At 39.1% G+C, this 18,236-nt stretch overlaps 1 protein-coding gene across 1 annotated transcript in view; it reads left to right on the forward strand.

Moving 5' to 3' along the window:
• The first annotated feature begins 5,872 nt into the window (after positions 1 to 5,872).
• Positions 5,873 to 18,236, forward strand: part of LOC140237955 (alpha-1,3-mannosyl-glycoprotein 2-beta-N-acetylglucosaminyltransferase-like) — a 37,587-nt gene continuing 25,223 nt past the window's right edge. The window contains exons 1-3 of the mRNA XM_072317884.1: positions 5,873 to 6,196; positions 12,586 to 12,725; positions 15,805 to 15,931. Coding sequence (XP_072173985.1) covers positions 12,612 to 12,725; positions 15,805 to 15,931 — 241 coding nt within the window. The 5' untranslated portion in view covers positions 5,873 to 6,196; positions 12,586 to 12,611. The remainder of the gene's footprint in view (positions 6,197 to 12,585; positions 12,726 to 15,804; positions 15,932 to 18,236) is intronic.

Raw genomic sequence — 18,236 nt, forward strand, 5'->3', positions numbered from 1 at the left:
CTGGCGTAGGGGGGGGGGGGGGGGTGATGGGGGCGGTCGCCCCCCCCCCCCCCCCCCAAGATTTGGACCGGGGATTTGCGAGGCGGAAAAAAATGCGTGTATACTGTATGCATGCACATAAAGCGGGTCTCCTTTTCAACCTTTCAGCAAATAAGATGCACCAGATCGTTGAATTTCAGTTCAAAATATGCAAAATCTCTCGTGCTTGGGAGGGGGATACCCCCTCCCAGACCCTCCCCCTCTGTGCCTCTTTCTATACACTTCTCTTCTGATTGAAAAATTTCCAGATATTCCAACAAAAGTGTACGCCAAATTGTTGAATTTCAGTTCTAAAAAGGCTCCCTTGAATGTGGGAGAGGTATCTTGCCACCATTCCATTGCTTGTTACCCACTTTAGACCTAGTAGTAGTACATTTTGGGGAATGACAATTTCCGAATTTTCCACAAAAAGTGTGCTCTAGCAACCGCCGAGCGGAAGGGGGAATCCCCCTTCCCCTTAGGGAGTATCTCACTGAGCGGCGAACGTTTGCGAACGTAGCGAATTTGGGATTTCGCCAGGGTTCGTAAAGGGTTGCAAAAGGTTCGTTAACAGTCGCAAGAAAGTTCGCAAACGGTTTTTATTGTCGCAAACAGTTTTTCTTGTCGCAAAGAAATTTTGAACATGTTCAAAATTTCTTTGCGAACCTTTGCGAATTTGTATTTTCGCTAACAGTTGCAAACATTCGCAAAACACTAACTTGTAAGAATTCGCAAACGGTCGTAATACGGTGTCGCTAACATTTTTATTTGATTCGCCACTGCTAGCGAACAAGTAATCATAATATTATGGTTCCTATATAAAAGCTTCTGAAACAGACATGGTTCCACTCTAAGAAAGTTCTTGAAGCTCTTGACATCTCAATCATGTAATTGCTGCAAGTCTGTCCTCTGCAACCACTCTTTGACCCAAATAGTCTTTCTTTTCTTCTTCCTTTCTTGTTTTTCTTTATTTTCTTTCTCTTATGCTGCACAATAGCTGTAGCAGCAGCCAGACAAAGCAGCTCTTCAAGGATAGCAACACCTTGAGCCTCTTCTTGGAAGAAATTTATTTCCATATACTGGAAATCCATCTTGAACGGTTGTCACAAGAGATCTGAATTCAGTGGAAGGTTTTACGTTCGTTTTATGGGGGTCTAGGGCAATTACCCCCTGGGCAATTACCCCGGACCGTTCCCCTGGCCCTAATCCTAATCCTGATCCTGAAACTAATCCTATGCCTAACCCAAACTCCTAACCCTAAACCTAACCCTAACCCTAATCTTAACTCTTACCCATACCACTAACCAGTATTTAGCCGGGGGGTAATTGCCCTCTGGGGGTAATTGCCCGGATACTGTTTTTATGGGTCTGACTATACATAATCGCCTGGTACTTTTCTAGGTCCAAGAACATTCGCAAAATTGTCGCAAAGGATTTGCAAACAGTTGCTAATATTTGCAAAACTGTCGCTAACATTTGCAAAACTGTCGCTAACATTTGCAAAATTGTCGCTAACATTTGCTAACATTCGCTAATAGTCGCCATCTGTGTTTCGCAAACACTTTCTCAAACGTTCGCTCAAGTGTTGCTAATTGTCGCTAAACATCGCTAAAAGACGCTAACTGTCGCTAATGGCAGAAGCGAACCTTGATTTTTCGCGAACGTTCGTCAGAAAAGTTGGCGAATCTCAAATTCGCTACGTTCGCAAACGTTCGCCGCTCAGTGAGATACCAGCTTAAGCTCTTCCTCACTAGACTTTGTACATACACACAGATGATAACACATTCGGAATGAGAGCTAAATTCCGTGATTTTAACACTTTGATGAAAAAGTATTGCACCAAAAATTTGCACCAGATCGCTGAATTTAAGGTCTGAAAATGCAAAATCACCTTCGTGTGGGAGGAGAAATGCCCCTATCTACACCCTCGTGTGCATGCTTTTTCTGTTTGATTGCTGAACAGACAGCGTTCATGATATTGATATTCAGTGTAAGAATTAATACAAGACGTTTATTTAAATAATACCTTTTTATAGCCATAATGTTCAATGATAATCGACATGAAAATACATTGCTATCTTAAACAAGTGTGACTGTTTCAAGTGGATAAAACACGCAAAAACACGCAAAACATGCATCAAATTGTACCATTGGCAACATCAAAATGCAAAAAGTTCTCACCGTGGGAGGGGGTACACCCCCCTCCCACACCCTCCCCTTCCCCCTCGCTCACTCCGCTCGCTCGGGCTCAGTCGCGTTCATGATATTAAGAGTAAGAATTAATACAAACAGTTTATTTTAATGATACCATTTTATATATATTATTGGCAAATTGTGCAATAATAATCTACACTAGAATATACTGCAACCTTAAACAAGTGGGACTGTTTCAACCCGTTAAAACATGCAAAAACATGCATCAATTTGCACCATTTGCAACATCAAAATGCAAAAAGATCTCACCATGGGAGCAGAGACTCCAACTCTCCCGCCGAAACCCATTTTTGCAAAATCTCCCGTTCTCCCGCTTGAGATTTAATTTCTCCCGCCCTGGCTCTGTGTCTCCCGTTGGAAAGGATTTCTTACTTATTGCTATTGTATGTTGAAAAAATAAGCCTTAGATAGCACCAGACAGCATCTAGAACCCTAGGAACTTCGCGCTTCGCACGCATCAACTTAGAGTCTCCCGTTTGCTAGGGGTTTCGGGCGGGAGAATCTCCAGATCAGAAGGTGCTTGGGGTTGGAGTCTCTTTGGGAGGGGGACACCCCCTCCCGCACCCTCCCCTCCCCTCCCCCTCGCTCGCTCCGCTCGCTCGGGTTCAGTCGCGTTCATGATATTCAGTCAAAAGAATTAATACAAGAAGTGTATTTAAATCATACCATTTTATAGGAAAATTGTTCAATAATAATCTATATCAAAATATACTGCTACCTTAAACAAGTGGGACTGCTTCACGTCGATAAAGCGCGCAAAGGCCTGCATCAAATTGCACCATTTACAACATCAAAATGCAAAAAGTTCTCACCGTGGGAGGGGGGACACCACCTCCCACACCCTCCCACCCCCTCCCTCTCTCGCTCCGCTCGCTCGGGTATAGTCGCGTTCATGATATTCAGTGTAAGAATTAATACAAGACATTTATCTAAATGATACCACATTATAGCCAAATTGTTCAATGATAATCGGCATGAAAATATATTGGTACCTTAAACAAGTAGGACTGTTTCAATTCGATAAAACGCGCAAAAACATGCATCAAATCGCCCCATTTACAACATGAAAGTGCAAAAAGTTCTTACCGTGGGAGGGGGAAACCCCCCTCCCACACCCTCCCCCCCCCCCCCCCCTCGCTCGCTCGGGCTCGGTCGCTTCGCTCCTTCGCAGACTAAACGCCCCCCCCCCCCCCCCAGATCAAATCCTGGGCTACGCCACTGTTCACCAGGGAGGTGGAACCCTGTGTGACAGTACGAAGCAATGCGCAATGACCGAATTGCTTTATGATGTCACAATTGCTTGCTTTACAAGAATTGATACATTCATTTTACAGACTGACGGTATGAGCAGCGCGCATTGTCAAAATTGCTTTTTGACGTCACTATTGTTTATTTTTTATTATTACTACATTCTAGAGTGACAGTACGACGCATGCTGTGCGCGATGTCAGAATTGCTTTGTGACGTAACAATTGTTTGTTATAAATTGTTACATTTCACAGAGTGACAGTGCAAAACTGCACACAATTTCAGAAATGCTTTGTGACATCATTTTGCAAAATACTGTAGCATACTATTTGCAAAATGTCGTCATAGGAGTACTACTAACGTCATTTTCCAAATACATGTAGTACTTTATGGAGTGTCAAACATGCCAACACTCTGATATAGCTGAAAATACCCACAATCACGAGAAGCTCTTTCAACCAATCCCTAAAGGATAAATTTTTGATCCAAAATATAATTACTATTATTGTTTGCCGAACCATCACTATTGTTATGCTAAAAAAAGGTCCCACATACGAGAACATTAAATTTGTTCATCTGGGTACGATTTTTGAAAATCTCAGTGCCTGGTCAGAGAGGTGTTTTTTTTTTTTTTTTTTTCCTCCAGGAAGACGAGACCAAAGAGATTCTACACGGCCGACGCCACGGCCCGAATTCACGAAGGTGGTACAAATGAAACCATGGTTTAAACCATGGACAAAAACCATGGAGCGCCAAATGTCGCATGGATTATTTCGTTACGAAATCAGTCATTTCGTCGATGAAATGATTATTTTGTAACGAAATAAAAAAATTTTGTAACAAAATGAACATTTCGTCCACGGAATGATAATTTCGTTAACGAAACGGTCATTTTGTCGACGAAATGACCCATTTCGTAACGAAATATTCCATGCGACACTTGGCGTTCCATGGTTTTTGTCCATGGTTTAAACCATGGTTTCATTTGTACCACCTTCGTGAATTCGGGCCCACATGTTTAAAAGTGGGGGGGGGGGTGGGAGCAGTTTATATTTTTAGTGCCACTTCCGGGTTTCAACAGCTATGATCCCGGCTAAGTAAAAAAAAAAAAAAAAAAAAAAAAAAAAAAAAGGCATTCAGCGCAACTTTCTGGCGCCACTTCCGTCTTCTTCTACCACTTCAAGGTTTTATCGCCCGCCCCCGAAAATAATGATAAATAAATAAACAAATATAATAATACAAAGAAGAAAACTTCTGGTTTGACTTGCAATCGGCAACAACAACAAAAAAGCATAACCATATTTTTTTTCCCCTCGGGTACCACTTCCAGGTAAAAAAAAAAAAAGGGGGGGGGGGGAGGGCCCAAATGGTTACACCCTATGTATTAGTATGTATTATGCACAAAAAAAAGGGGGTGAGACAACCCCCCCCCCCCTCCGGTGTTGGCCCTGTTCTATAGGCCTTTAGTGGTATATAGCACATCTTTGGGTGGGACTCACCTCCCTAATTCTTGTACCTGTCCCTGATTGTACAGGCTGGGGGGGAGGGGGGGGGGGGGGGGTACCGGCAGAGCGACCAGCGTGAAAAGGGGCGTTGTGCTTGAGGCGGCCTGAGTTGAATTATGCTAAATTGCCATGAACTTATATCACATCATATCAACCAATTGTGGCGCCCAATCGGCTGACAAGCAAAACACCAAGAAGTCCTCACTTTTTTTTTTTTTTTTTGCTACCAATTGTGGTGCACAATCGCCTCACATTCTTCCCGAAGTATTGGTGCCCAATTCTTGGTGCCCAATCAGATTTTTTTTTTTTTAATTGAGGTTCCCAATCAGCTGACAAGCAACAACAACAACAACAAAAAGAAATGTGCCCAAATTCTTATTCCCTATATGATCAATCAAAAACTTTTACTGTCAATTTCATTGAAAAAAAAAAAAACCCTGACATACAAAGAAACGGAAAAAAGTACCACAGTACGAAAAAAAAAAAAGACGCATAGTGATTTCATTGCTGTAAGCAATAACGCTAGAACTATGCTAAAAACGGACGAATTGTACCTAGCATAATGCTAAATTAGATGCTGAAGCGTCAAAACTTGAGCCAAAAAGCATAATATGCCAACTCTGGCAATGTTGCTACAAACTACTACTAGTAGTCAGTCTTTAGATCCATCTGACAGCATTTTTGGAAGACACGCGCACAACGAGCGCGCGAGTGGCTGGCCTGCTGAGAGCTGAGTGAGTACACGTGTACGGTATGGCGTCACACGCTTTGCTGTTGCCAGCACAATAATTGCACGGGTGTGTACGCGTACGCCACCACATCACACATACACGTACGTACACACAGCAACTACATACAGGCAGGATTTATGAGGATTGGATGTACGTAGTACTGATTATCTGCCCCTGTCATTTTGCTGTCAATGAGAAGGAGATATTTCGTGGTTCTGCGGCCGGTACGACACTTAATGAAGTCGAAGACTAAGTCAAAATGCAGAGATAGATGATGTTTGCTGTTCATCGGGCCGTCATCCATGATTATACGGGTTCTACACATCCAAAGAATGATTTATTTGTTGACCCTAACTACGCTCCCCGGCCCCGCATTCACCTGCTGCTGCCACTACTGCTAGCCAAAAGCCGGCCCAGCTGCTCTAGGCATTCATTATTACCGTGGTACCGTACATTTACCGGTGTACGTGTTTTACGCTGGTAAGTTCAACCGACTGACGGGTGTTGGAGCATGAACAACAAAGTAACGTTAGGCCTAACGAACGTTTATAGATCAATGTAGATACCTAATCAACTGCTAATGATAAGTATAGTGTGAGCTGAGCACACACATTAATAATGTATTTAAATTTACACAAAGTGCACAGTAAAGTTTACAGTTTATTGAGTATTAGAAATTAGAATGTCAGTAGGCCTATAAAATTTATAGCCACAGTTGTAAAAAATGCAAAATTGTGGTAAGGGGACGTTATCTCTCTGAGGAAAAAAAAATTTTTTTTCTTTAAAGTTTTCGTTTTGAATGCACAATCAATCAATGTTGTCCGCATCCCATTGTTGTGTATGTTACTGTTTGAATGGTAGATCCATGACCATGGACCTACATTGTATACAGTATAGTAAGGGTACTAGGTCTCGCGCAGGGACCTAATGATCGCGCATAGCGTAACTGCGTATAGCAAGCGATATTACGCGTAGGACTAAGCGCAAAATTTGCCGATACGCCCATGGAATAAACATACCTGACTTACCGCTCAACATGAGAAGGAAGCAGGTAAGAAATTTTGATTTCCAACAAATTTTCCACTAAATTTCCAATTTTTTACCTTGCACAAACCTACCTTCCCTTAAAATCTGTTCTAAGGATGTTGTAGCCTAGACGTGTCGTCTCGCTTGTCTCGTTCGTAGTCGATAGAATTCGTAATTTGTTCGATCGATCGTTTACCACGTGACGTCATCATACACAAGAACAATGTATGCTGCCAGCTACGCTGAAATACTGTTAAAATGTTGTTTTAGTTTCAAATTTTAACACAACGATTATAATATTACAAAGGAATAAATATTTCAGTCTATCGAAGTTGAAGTGTGATTTCAATTTGAATTTGCTTGTGATTTCTTGCGCTAACTTGTGATATATTTGTGACAGGGGAGGGCCATAATGATACTGAAGAAAACAAATTATAACGTTAGATGAGAGTGTGACAAATGGGTGACGAAAATGAGAGGGTGACGAATGGGTAAGCACACACACAAACACACACACACACACACAAAAAAAAATATATGTTCATATTTTACTTTTTTCCATTTTATATTATGTGTATATCATTGGTTAAAGTGATTAGAAATATTGTAAGAAAACTTTATAAATGAAAATCATTAACGATTATGAAAATATCAATGATAAAAATAATGATAATAAGAATGATAAAATGATGGTGGTGGAAGTGATAATAATAATAATGAAAATGATAATGATGATGATGATTATGATGATCGATGATGGTGGTGATAATAGTAATAATGATAATAATAATAACAATAATAATAATAATAATGATAATAATAATAATAACAACACATATAATAATAATAACAATAATATACACAAGTTAGGTAAAACTGCTGTTGCTTATAACAGGGACAAATTTAATATCAAGTGAAAAAATATTCTACGAAAGCCGGAGCACGTTACAGCCGCAGAGGGGCAGACACTTTCACGCATGAAACTACAGAGGGCAGCTGCGCGATCTTTACATACCCCGAGAAATTGAACGCATAAAAAAAAGTCGGACATACAAACGGCGACAGCGCACTACTCAGTCATCGTATCATCAGGAGATTCTGGGAGGTGATTTTTCTGCATTTTCGTGATATTCATTGAGAAATTCAGGTATGATTATGGAATAACTTCTATTATAAGAGCATTTCAAATTTTCGTGCGCGATATCTAGACCCCTCAACCATACAGTATACACTGCACACCTACAGTTGTAAAGTTACACATGGACGTTCATCGTTCATTTATTATTCATGTAATTAAATTTACCTGTTTCTGTTAAAAGCATCACAATAACATTTAAATATGCTTTCCTGCTCTGATCTCATCATCACCACCGACAATCCAGTGGTGGATCCAGAGGGGATCGGGGAGCACACCAGGCGCGCGCCCCCTCTTAATCTTGTTAAAACAAAAGAAATAAAAAGAAAAATAGGGGGTGTGCATGCACCCCCTTTAATTTTGTTAAGGCGCCTCCCCTTTACGGAATTTCTGGATCCGCCCCTGCAGTCGGCCTGGATAACAACAAAAGGATGCTATTTATACAGTTAGCTGGGAAATCTATGGATGATCACTCAAATTAAATGCGCAAAGATAATGTATTTGCAGTTAGGGGCAGGGTTGTAGCAATTTCATTTGCGAAGTGCACAGACAATGTACTTTATAAGAGAAAGCAAATATTTTAGCAGGTTGATTGTGATTTATAATTTATAATAATTTTATAATCTGTAATATTATAATCTATTTTTTCCCATTTTTCACACATTTTTTCAGAGTAAGCATGGACTGTAACAGTACAGTAAACAGCAATATGTACGTGTATGCCTAAACATTGAGCAATGTTACTACAGTATTGTACATGTTGTACATGCGCTGATGCATGTTCACAAAAGTCCACTTCAGTAATTACCAATTTTGTGACACAAAATCTGTTATGTTTTAAGGTTTGCTGCACCCTATCATTTTATTCAGAGGTAGGTAGTATAGACTGAAAATGGACCACGGCCAACTATTAGTATTACCAAAATAAGAGAAATGGTTCTTTTGTCATGTATGATGAATGATTAGACACAATTGTCGTCTAATGTCCGAACATCTGAATGTAGTCATTAAGATGCACATAATCAGGTGGCAGCGGTGAAGATGAGATCAAGGAAATACACAGTAGGGCCCATGATAGTCTGTACCCCTGTTCGCATTCAAGGCCATGGTAGACCTAAGTCTTATGACATATACATTGTATTACATGATAATTTATAATGTTAGACTTAGAGTCTATTGATTATGGATTTATTCACAAGACACATGTACATTTCGTCGCCGGTCACACGAACCGACGAATCACTCGATTTTGGGTCAAATTTTCGATTTTGAGATTTTCACTCATTTCGATAGTAGACATTCCATACTACATATTCTGAAATTCTCAGTGTGTAATTCGGTGTAATTTTTATGTAGTTATCACTTTTGTAGAAGTATGTAATTCCATTATTTGTGAAAATTACTTGTTTTCCCCATAGACGCGTGTGTTAAACAATCAGGCGATTCGACGGTTCGATGACCGCGCGTACTAGTACCGAACTGACGAATCAGTGCGCATTGACTTGCGTGTAGTTTTTGAGATTCAACAGTTCATTGACCGCGCGCACAGTGCGCGTACTATGTAATACATGCGTTGACAATAACAACGCTCAATGTACATGTACATATGGACACACATGGAAAATGACAACGTTCTTTGCAGACCGAAAATACATGCATGCCGCTCTTTGACGATTTCCCGCTTATTTGTTAACAATACAATTCGATAAAAACTTCACAAGTTAGAGCAAGAATTGAAGTCTGATGTACTACAGTTATTGTACAAAAATAATTGGAAATTATAGACATGAAAGTGTAGCAACCATAAGTCAAAAATGGGTTAACTTCAAACGCGATTTTCTCGAATTGTCATTCTTACGCAAACCTGAGGGATTCGTCGGTTCGTGTGACCGGCGACGATTTATACAATGTACATTGTAAACCTATCTAGTAACATCATTACCATCAGCTGGAAAGATGTGAGTTATTCTTAATACACTTAGTATTGTAAAGATATTATAGAAATTCCATAACTTTTCGAACCCATTCTACTGTAAAAGGGAGTATAAGTAAAATTTGACCTCAAAATCAGTCTGTCATTGTCAGGGATGTTCTCTGTAGCCCAGTCAGACACCATGTGAAGCACATACAGGTACAGTGTCCCTGCTTGACTTGCTGTGCAGCAGCAGGGCTGTAGAGTTCAACTGTACAATGTTCTCCAGAGATTATAGTACATACCGGTACACGAGGTGTACATGTACTTCTGTCTCCATAGAATTCTTTTCCCATGTATTATTATCATTATTATTGTTATTATTATTATTATTTTTAGGAGGGTACGATAATACAATGGGGTCTAGGGCAGTTGCTCTCAGGGGGTAATTGCCCTGATACGTGTACAATGTACGAAAGGAACTCTTACCAAAAATGCAATTGTAATGCTCATTTTTTTTTTTTTTTGCATTACAACTTCTTACCTACCTAGTTGTATGGATACAACATGTACCTATGGATGATTCTGAATGCAGGCTGAAAAGGAAACCAAAACCCAAAGAGCAATGTGGATTGAGTAAAGCAGCAATTCTGCAAAAATTCATTTTTCATGAAAATTACACATTCCATCAACTTGATACTGACATATGTTAAGGTTCGTGATTATTCCCCCTGCTTTCTAAAAGCGGTTAGTCAAGTGCTCTTTCATATACTTGAAAAGTGAAAGCATGTTGAATTTTCTTTATATTTTCTTTATATTGTTGTCCACACATGATGTCATCAACTCAAGTTCATAGTCTCCTAATCCAGTGGTTCCAACACCAAAACTTTAAAAATTCATAATTTGCATCGATTGTCCAATTTCCCTCAAACTTTCACTGATGTGCTCTACTAGTGTTGCTGCTTTCACTCAATCCACATTTCTCTAGGTTGGGTTTTGGTTTCCTTTAACCCACCGATACCCTACAGATGTTTGGAAAGGCATACAAAAAGAGGCCAAAGTGACTTGTTGATATTCATGCATGTACCTTGTATGTACTGGTATGTCAAAATGTCAATAGAGCTCATTGCAAAATGATGGAGAATATGCCATACATGTATAAACTGAAATAGACTGACTAAAATGGACTGAAAGACCATGTGCCTTTAAGTTTTGTCATTAAAGTATATTATGATGTAGAGTCACTCTGCTTCAAATCTAAATTCACAGCTGCACAACATTGTAGTAGAGTACATGTTCATGCAGAGCATTAATGTAAATCATATTTCTCAGTTTACTGTTCAGCATATCATTTTCATTTTCCAAGGAAGCTCTGTAGTAGTACGTGTGTAGATGTCAGTGATTCTTAGTTGGCTAAGTGTCTAGACCACAACCAAAAACAACAATGGACTCTACTTCTCATGCAAATGTTTCTGTGATTATTTGGTCTTAGTGCATGGATAGACAACTGTGTGGATGTCCTGAGAAAGGGGCATGTTTCAAAGATAAAATGGTAATCATGTTTTTAGAATGGCTCATTATGTGAATGCCTACAATGTAGAGTAGATTGAAGGGATCTTAGTATAGTATTGGTTGAGTTGAGGATTCAGCCTTGAACTTTTTGCAAGATATTTAGATACCACTTTATGAAATGTTAACTCTTTGTGTGCCGTGGTATAAACCCTCTGTGTGCCACATTATTCTGAGACACTAACATTGTCATGGTTTGGGAAAACATTCTTTTTTGTCAAATACACATGTAACTTGTATAGATTTCTGCATAGCTGGACCTGTAGTAAGCAAAGTTTTAGAGAAAATGCCAAGCTTTGCTTTGATGTATATTGTATGGCAAATCTGTTACTGCTTTTCTTTCAAATGACCTGGAACTACACTGTACATTGTTGTAAAAAGGCATGGCATTTGCACACAAAATAGTGGCAGAAACTTAGAATTTACCCACAAATTCAGTAAGGAACACCGCTTTCTAGTCAATCATCACATAAAATGCAAGCTACACATGAGAGGAACGCTATCGCGAGAAACACTTTCGTTGTACTATGGCCTTTGGTGATTTATTGATCGGTTTGGGCAGGTTTGTGCGTTTGAGCAGAATATGCGAAGTTGGCACGCCGTCGACTGAGTCGGTCGTGCGAACGTGGCATATAAAGAATAACAGAGCACTCAGTTCTAAGAGGACTTTAAAGTTTATTTGATGGAAATCGGTTTTGAAATGACTGAGATATTCAGAAACAAAGTAAAACAAAACTATTCTAATAAAAGATGGGCCCCACCTTTTATCAGGATTGCTTTGTTTTGGATATTGTAGCCATTTCAAAACCAATTTTCATCAAATAAACTTTGAATTCCTCTTAGAATTATGTTCTCTCATATTCCATGGTAAAGAGGTTTCTCATTATCTCAAAAAATCATCTAAAAAAGAAAAAAAATGTTGGAAACCTGTAGCCCAGGGAATAATTTTCAAACTCAAATTTGATGAGCAATTTCAGCTGATGAAAAATATCTTCAATGATATCCTGTACACTTGTATGTAAGAAAACTGCTACACAAAAGTTAGTTTGTGTAGCAGTGTTGTAAAAATGCATAGCAAATTGCGATGCGATACCAGGAAAATTATTCCCTGTAGCCCCATCTCAACTGAAACTGTACCATCCCTTTGATACAAATTTAGTTTTGAAGAATTGAAACATCATTTTTTACATGTGTGTGTGTGAATGTGTTTTGAATTTGTTTCCACAGAATCAACACAGTACAGAATCAGAATCATGAAGCGTCATGGAACCGTAACGACCATCACTTGGTTTATCATAGTCTTCATCATGTGGAACATCACAGCATATTTTCTCTTTGGCAGAGGTGCTGAACCCAATGATCATGTGGTATGTATCTAGTTAGCTGATAACAAATACATGTACTGGTGTTTTATTCAAATCAATTTTAGCCATTTTCATGATGTACACTGATAAGAGCAAGCCATTTGCTCTTGCTTGCATGTTAACTCATGCAGTGTAATGTACTGTGTCTGCCATACATACATGTACACTGTATTTTAAAGGGCTTTTATTTTCGTGAATTTCGCAAGTTGGGTGCTATTATATTAACTCTGATCCCAGCATTAATCATTGAATGTAATGTGCTATGCGTACATGCACCAATTCAATTGTGTGTAGTACACAGTACGTGAACAAGGTGCATGAAGATATGGTTCAAAAAGCCTGATTCAACAAAAATTAGACTCCCTAAAATGATGAATACAGTATATGTACATAGAAATGAGATGGTATTTACACCTTGTGTTGTGTACCGGTATTTAAGCATAATCCGAATTCAAATCACCACTGGTGCTTTTAATGGACTTTGCTGCATGTGCAGTGCCTCGAGAAGGGCACTAATGGGGGAAAAAAAAGACAATCATACATTTTCTTTCCTCTACTCTAAAAAAATGGAATTGCAGTCACCAAGGAAAGACGACACTATGTACCTTGTCACGCTTTCTCACTTTTTAAGAGCTGAACTGGCAGGTGGTAGAGTAAAAAGAAGTGTGACTGTTTGATTATCCAGTTCCAATCAATGAGTCGTGCACCGCCCATTTAGAGAGATAGAGAGAGAGAGAGTCAGTTTCAAAGCTCTGCGTGCCAACACCTACGGTGTATACAAGTGTACGTGGCAGAGGAAATGTCCAGCTGTATATACACTATGTGTCATGATCTAAAACTACTAATGCCCAGTTGATATCCAACACTAGATAGTACCTGTACCTGATTATGAGACCAGATAATGCATCTGTACTTTCTCATTGAATGACAGTGTAACAATATCACTTGTGTGTTGGAAAGTGTGTGTGTGTGTGTGTGTGTAAAAAAAAAACAACAACAACAAATAGCCCATTATTGGACACATGTAATGTACGACGTAAGTGTATGTGTAGGAACACTTAATGCTAAACAAGGAGATCAGACAGTGAAGACTGTTCTTTGTCTGCCAATTATTCTTGGCCTCGGGATGGGTGGATAGAAGGAAGAGGGTCTCTCACATTAGCCAGCATATTAACCTTTGACCTATGCTGTCCTTGTGACCAAGACCGGTAGTCTTTCATTCTCAAACATGGATTGTTATTTGCCGGAAAATGTGCAATCATCTGCTTACTTGTCATCAGATAGAAAAAGCTCAAAAGAATTCATACTAGTGTGGATTTCCTCAATACATCAAAGAGAGAGAGAGAGAGAGAGTCCATTTTAAAGCTCTGCGTACCACTAAGCAAGAGTGCAGGCTTGCATTAGGTCTCTTATTTCCTTGAAAGTACAGTATCGTTTAAATGAAAAGATAAATTTTAACCCATGGAATCCTAGAGGAATGTTCTTGTTTTGTTTTGTTTGTTTCATTTGCTGCAGAAACTATCATTTAGTCATTATTAGATTAGCACCTTTAATTTCACTGCATAGATCATAGTTGGGGAAAGATTTAGATTGATCTTGCTAGATTGATTAGATTAGTGAAATTTGCTTAAGATTGGAAAGAAATTGATACAATTTGGCAAGGAAACATGAAGATTTGTCTTTTGAAATGTCATTCCAGGAACTTGTTGGTTCAAGTGGAAAATTCTTCCCCATACTTGTATGTAACACATTGTAAGTTGATTTTGATAAATGTGATGAACTCATACAGAACAGTAAAAGTTTGTCTATATAAGTTACAATAATTCAAGCCATTGTAAAAAAAAAAAAAAAAAGAGAGAGAGAAAAAAAAAAGATAAAAGTGTTTAGTACACATTGCTTATCTTACGGAGTTGATGCACAATTTCCAGAATAGATTTTAATGAACTGGTGTCCCATGACAAAATGAATTCAAGCTGTACGCACAGCTACATTGTTTTTTAAGTAGCATTTAGACTCTTTATCTCTTACAGCTTGGGATTAGTTTTCTAACAGACTAGATTTCTAACTGGTAGACCAAATCAAACTACATTATCAAAGGTTGAAAGAAAGTTTATGCAAGTCTTTTCACATGACCCCATTTTGTGGGAATGATAAGAATGATAATGATAATTATGATAATGATAATAATAATAATAATAATAATAATAATAATAATAATAATAATAGTGATAATAATAATAATAATTTAATAATAATAATAATAATAATAATAATAATAATAAATAAATAAATAAATAATAGTAAATGAGAGATTAGTCCAGTTGTCAAAATGACACAACATCCCTTTTAATCTGTGCGGGTAAATTTTGCCAATTTTGCCCCAAAACGTTAGACGTGTAGACGTGTAGACGTGTAGTGAATGATGTTCTGGTTATCGCGTGATATATAGCTCAATCTTGACACCAAACAAGCAGAGAGGTGAGTTTTGTTGTTGTTGTTGTGTTGCTGTTTTTTATACCAAACATACATGTATGATCAGATCTAAAAACTGTCCTAAAATGATGTGTGTATGGTTCGGAATAGTGCTGCTTCGTTTGCCTTAAATTTGTCATGCTTGTATTTCATCACCTTGAAACCTGTGTTTGATATTGCCAAGAAGTAGTCTGGCCCATGGTGTGATGTGGGCATGAGGCTTGCTAAGGGGTATGCAGAGACACAAAACAGTTCTACTTCACTGATCTGTATGAGGAGGAGTTGTTGTACCTCATTAGATACAGTAAGACCACGAACAATCAACCACAAGGTCACTGGTTCAAGTCTCCTGGCTGGAGCGGTTGTGCCCCATGGCAAAGCACTTTCTCCTCATTTCTAGTCCTTTTGGAGAAGACTTAAGTACCCTTATGGAGAAGACTTAAGTACCGTGGTCACTTGCTTAAAAGTGTTCATTGCTTCCGCTACTGCCATGTTAAAAGAAATTAGTTCGTGAGCATTAGTGATATGGAATGTGTTCCTGCCAGACCTTTCACATGTAAATCAGAACTCGTCATTGATTTGCGAAACCATTTTCATGCCATTTTGTCAGGCCAAGTCTTCCAGGGAACTGTCGGAAAGATTAAACAGGCTGCAGGTGCGTCTGAAGGACCAAATGGTGATAAATGAACAACTGCTGAAGGAAATCGACCAAGAGAAGCACAAGATCCTCGCTAAGAGTAAGTAAACTAGACTTCTGTTACATAATCAAAACCAGACAGTAATGTACAATGTAATTGGGATTATGTACAGTATTCATCGCATAATCGGGCATCTGATAATCGGGAACCTCGCTTAAATGACATATGCTTCCTAGAAACATTTCCAATGCACATTATTTTCACTGGATAATCGGGCGGGGACCTCTGATAAACGGGACAGTTTTTCTTCAAGCGATCTTTGATTTTGTTGATATTTTACACAAAAAAATCTACCAAAATACCACAACAATATTTCAGAGATTCCCTATCAGTTGTCGTTTACATCGAACTGTACAAAGCAAGCTTAGGACTGGTGTTTTTTGACCTCCGTCCATCTAGTACACATACATTTCAGCTCGCTGCCCGCCTTCGCTTTACTGTACATGTGTATGGCGAGCTAGATCGCTACATATTGACAACACATGTACAGTGCAGTGATCGCGGCAAGTAAACAATCAAGCCGTGATGATTGAATGATTGAAGGACTTTTCATTGACGTTCCCACATCAGTTCTGGGTAATCATTTCCCATGGTTGTGGATATGTATTTATATGGAACGCCCTACATGTTCAAGAATTCTACGAATGTTTAAGAAAGTGCTAGCTTTTAATCCACATATTTTGTGTTCGGAGAGAGGTGACAGAAGAAGAACCCAGTTGCGATTACTCTACATCATTGCGAGAATGCAGGGAGAGCTAGAGGGTCGCGCTGAGGGGTAGCGTGGTTGTGTATTCATGTACATGTACAGTACGTCAGTATGTGTGTGTGTGTGTGCACTACATGTACATGTCGTATGCCGTTAGTGTATGGTGAGTGCTCATCGCGAAATCGGGCACCGCGCTTAAAGGGGCCGTGTTTGCTACTCCCAACCTGTCCCGATTATGCGATGAATACTGTATTGGGTAATGCTCAAAATGGAAACACGGTGACATTGAAGGCCATGAGCTGAGATTTTGTGTGTATTCATCCTTTTTACAGAATGTTCAGACGTTATGCAACACATCAGTCTTGTGCTAATTGTTGCATTGTGCATATAAGGGTAGCACACTTGGGAAGTACATTATACATCCTGTATACATGTGCATTCCAATTTTGTGGCGTTTGCACAATATATTTGATACATGGTATGATGGTAAATGAATGCCTTCTTTGCCAACAATGTTTACATTTCTGATGATGTTCTGTTTTGGTTGTTGGGTTTCTACATCAGGTAATCCTCAATATATTCTAGTTCTGTAATCACTAATGTTTCATTAGCATTACAGAGTCAAATCAGTATACTATATCATATTGCTCTGTTTTCTTTCATGACCTATCAACAATTTCAACCAGAAGTACTCTATGGTATGATGGGAAGGATTTGTCAAACACAAGATATGTTTTGCATCATGAGATAGCATCCCAATCAGAAAGGGGGGGGGGGGGGCCATGTCTGGGTGTATCATAACATGCTTTCTCACCAACAAGAGGGCAAAATTTAAAGTGAAATCAAGGATCAATCTCATATTCTTAACTTTTTATCGTTCATTCAATGATTCCAGTAATACGAGTATTTTGCCAATGTATCCAGCCATGCAGAATCGAATGATCAGGCAAGTGTTTTTATCAAATCGCAGCCAAATCTAATAGAGTTTCCAGATCCTCTCCCAATTCTGCAGCCTACCTGACAACTTCAATATCTCTTCAATTCTGGATAGGAGAATACAAATATTCCTCTGATTTAGGAATCGTTGTTGTTGTTGTTTTTGTTGTTGTTGTTGTTTTTGTCCCCGCCGAACGAGTTCGAGCAGGGGACTATGAAACGGGCTCCGTACGTGTGTGTGTCCGTGTGTCCATCCGTCCGTGTGTCCGTCCGTCCGTGTGTCGTAGCGTCCGTGTGTCCGTCCGTCCGTGTGTGCGTCCGTGTGTGATCAAAATCTTCAATTTGCTACTTCTCTGTCATTTATGAGCCAATTTTGATTCTGTTTGCTTTATATGATAGCACTACATGGGAGCTTTGAAGCTTCTACACAGAATTTCAGTCGTGACCTTTGACCTTGACCTTTGACCTATATTGTACATTTTGCTTCAAAATGCTACTCCTTCGCCATTTCTAACCCGATTTCGATTCCGTTTGCTTTATGTGATGGCACTAGGTGAGGGCTTCAAAACTTCTACACAGAATTTTGACCTTTGACTTCTTTGACCTTTGACCTTGATTTTTGACCTGTATTGTACATTTTGCTAGAAAATGCTACTCCTTCGCCATTTCTTACCCGATTTCGATTCCGTTTGCTTTATGTGA

Source organism: Diadema setosum, chromosome 14 (assembly GCF_964275005.1).
Source record: "Diadema setosum chromosome 14, eeDiaSeto1, whole genome shotgun sequence".
In the NCBI taxonomy this organism is placed as follows: Eukaryota; Metazoa; Echinodermata; class Echinoidea; order Diadematoida; family Diadematidae; genus Diadema; species Diadema setosum.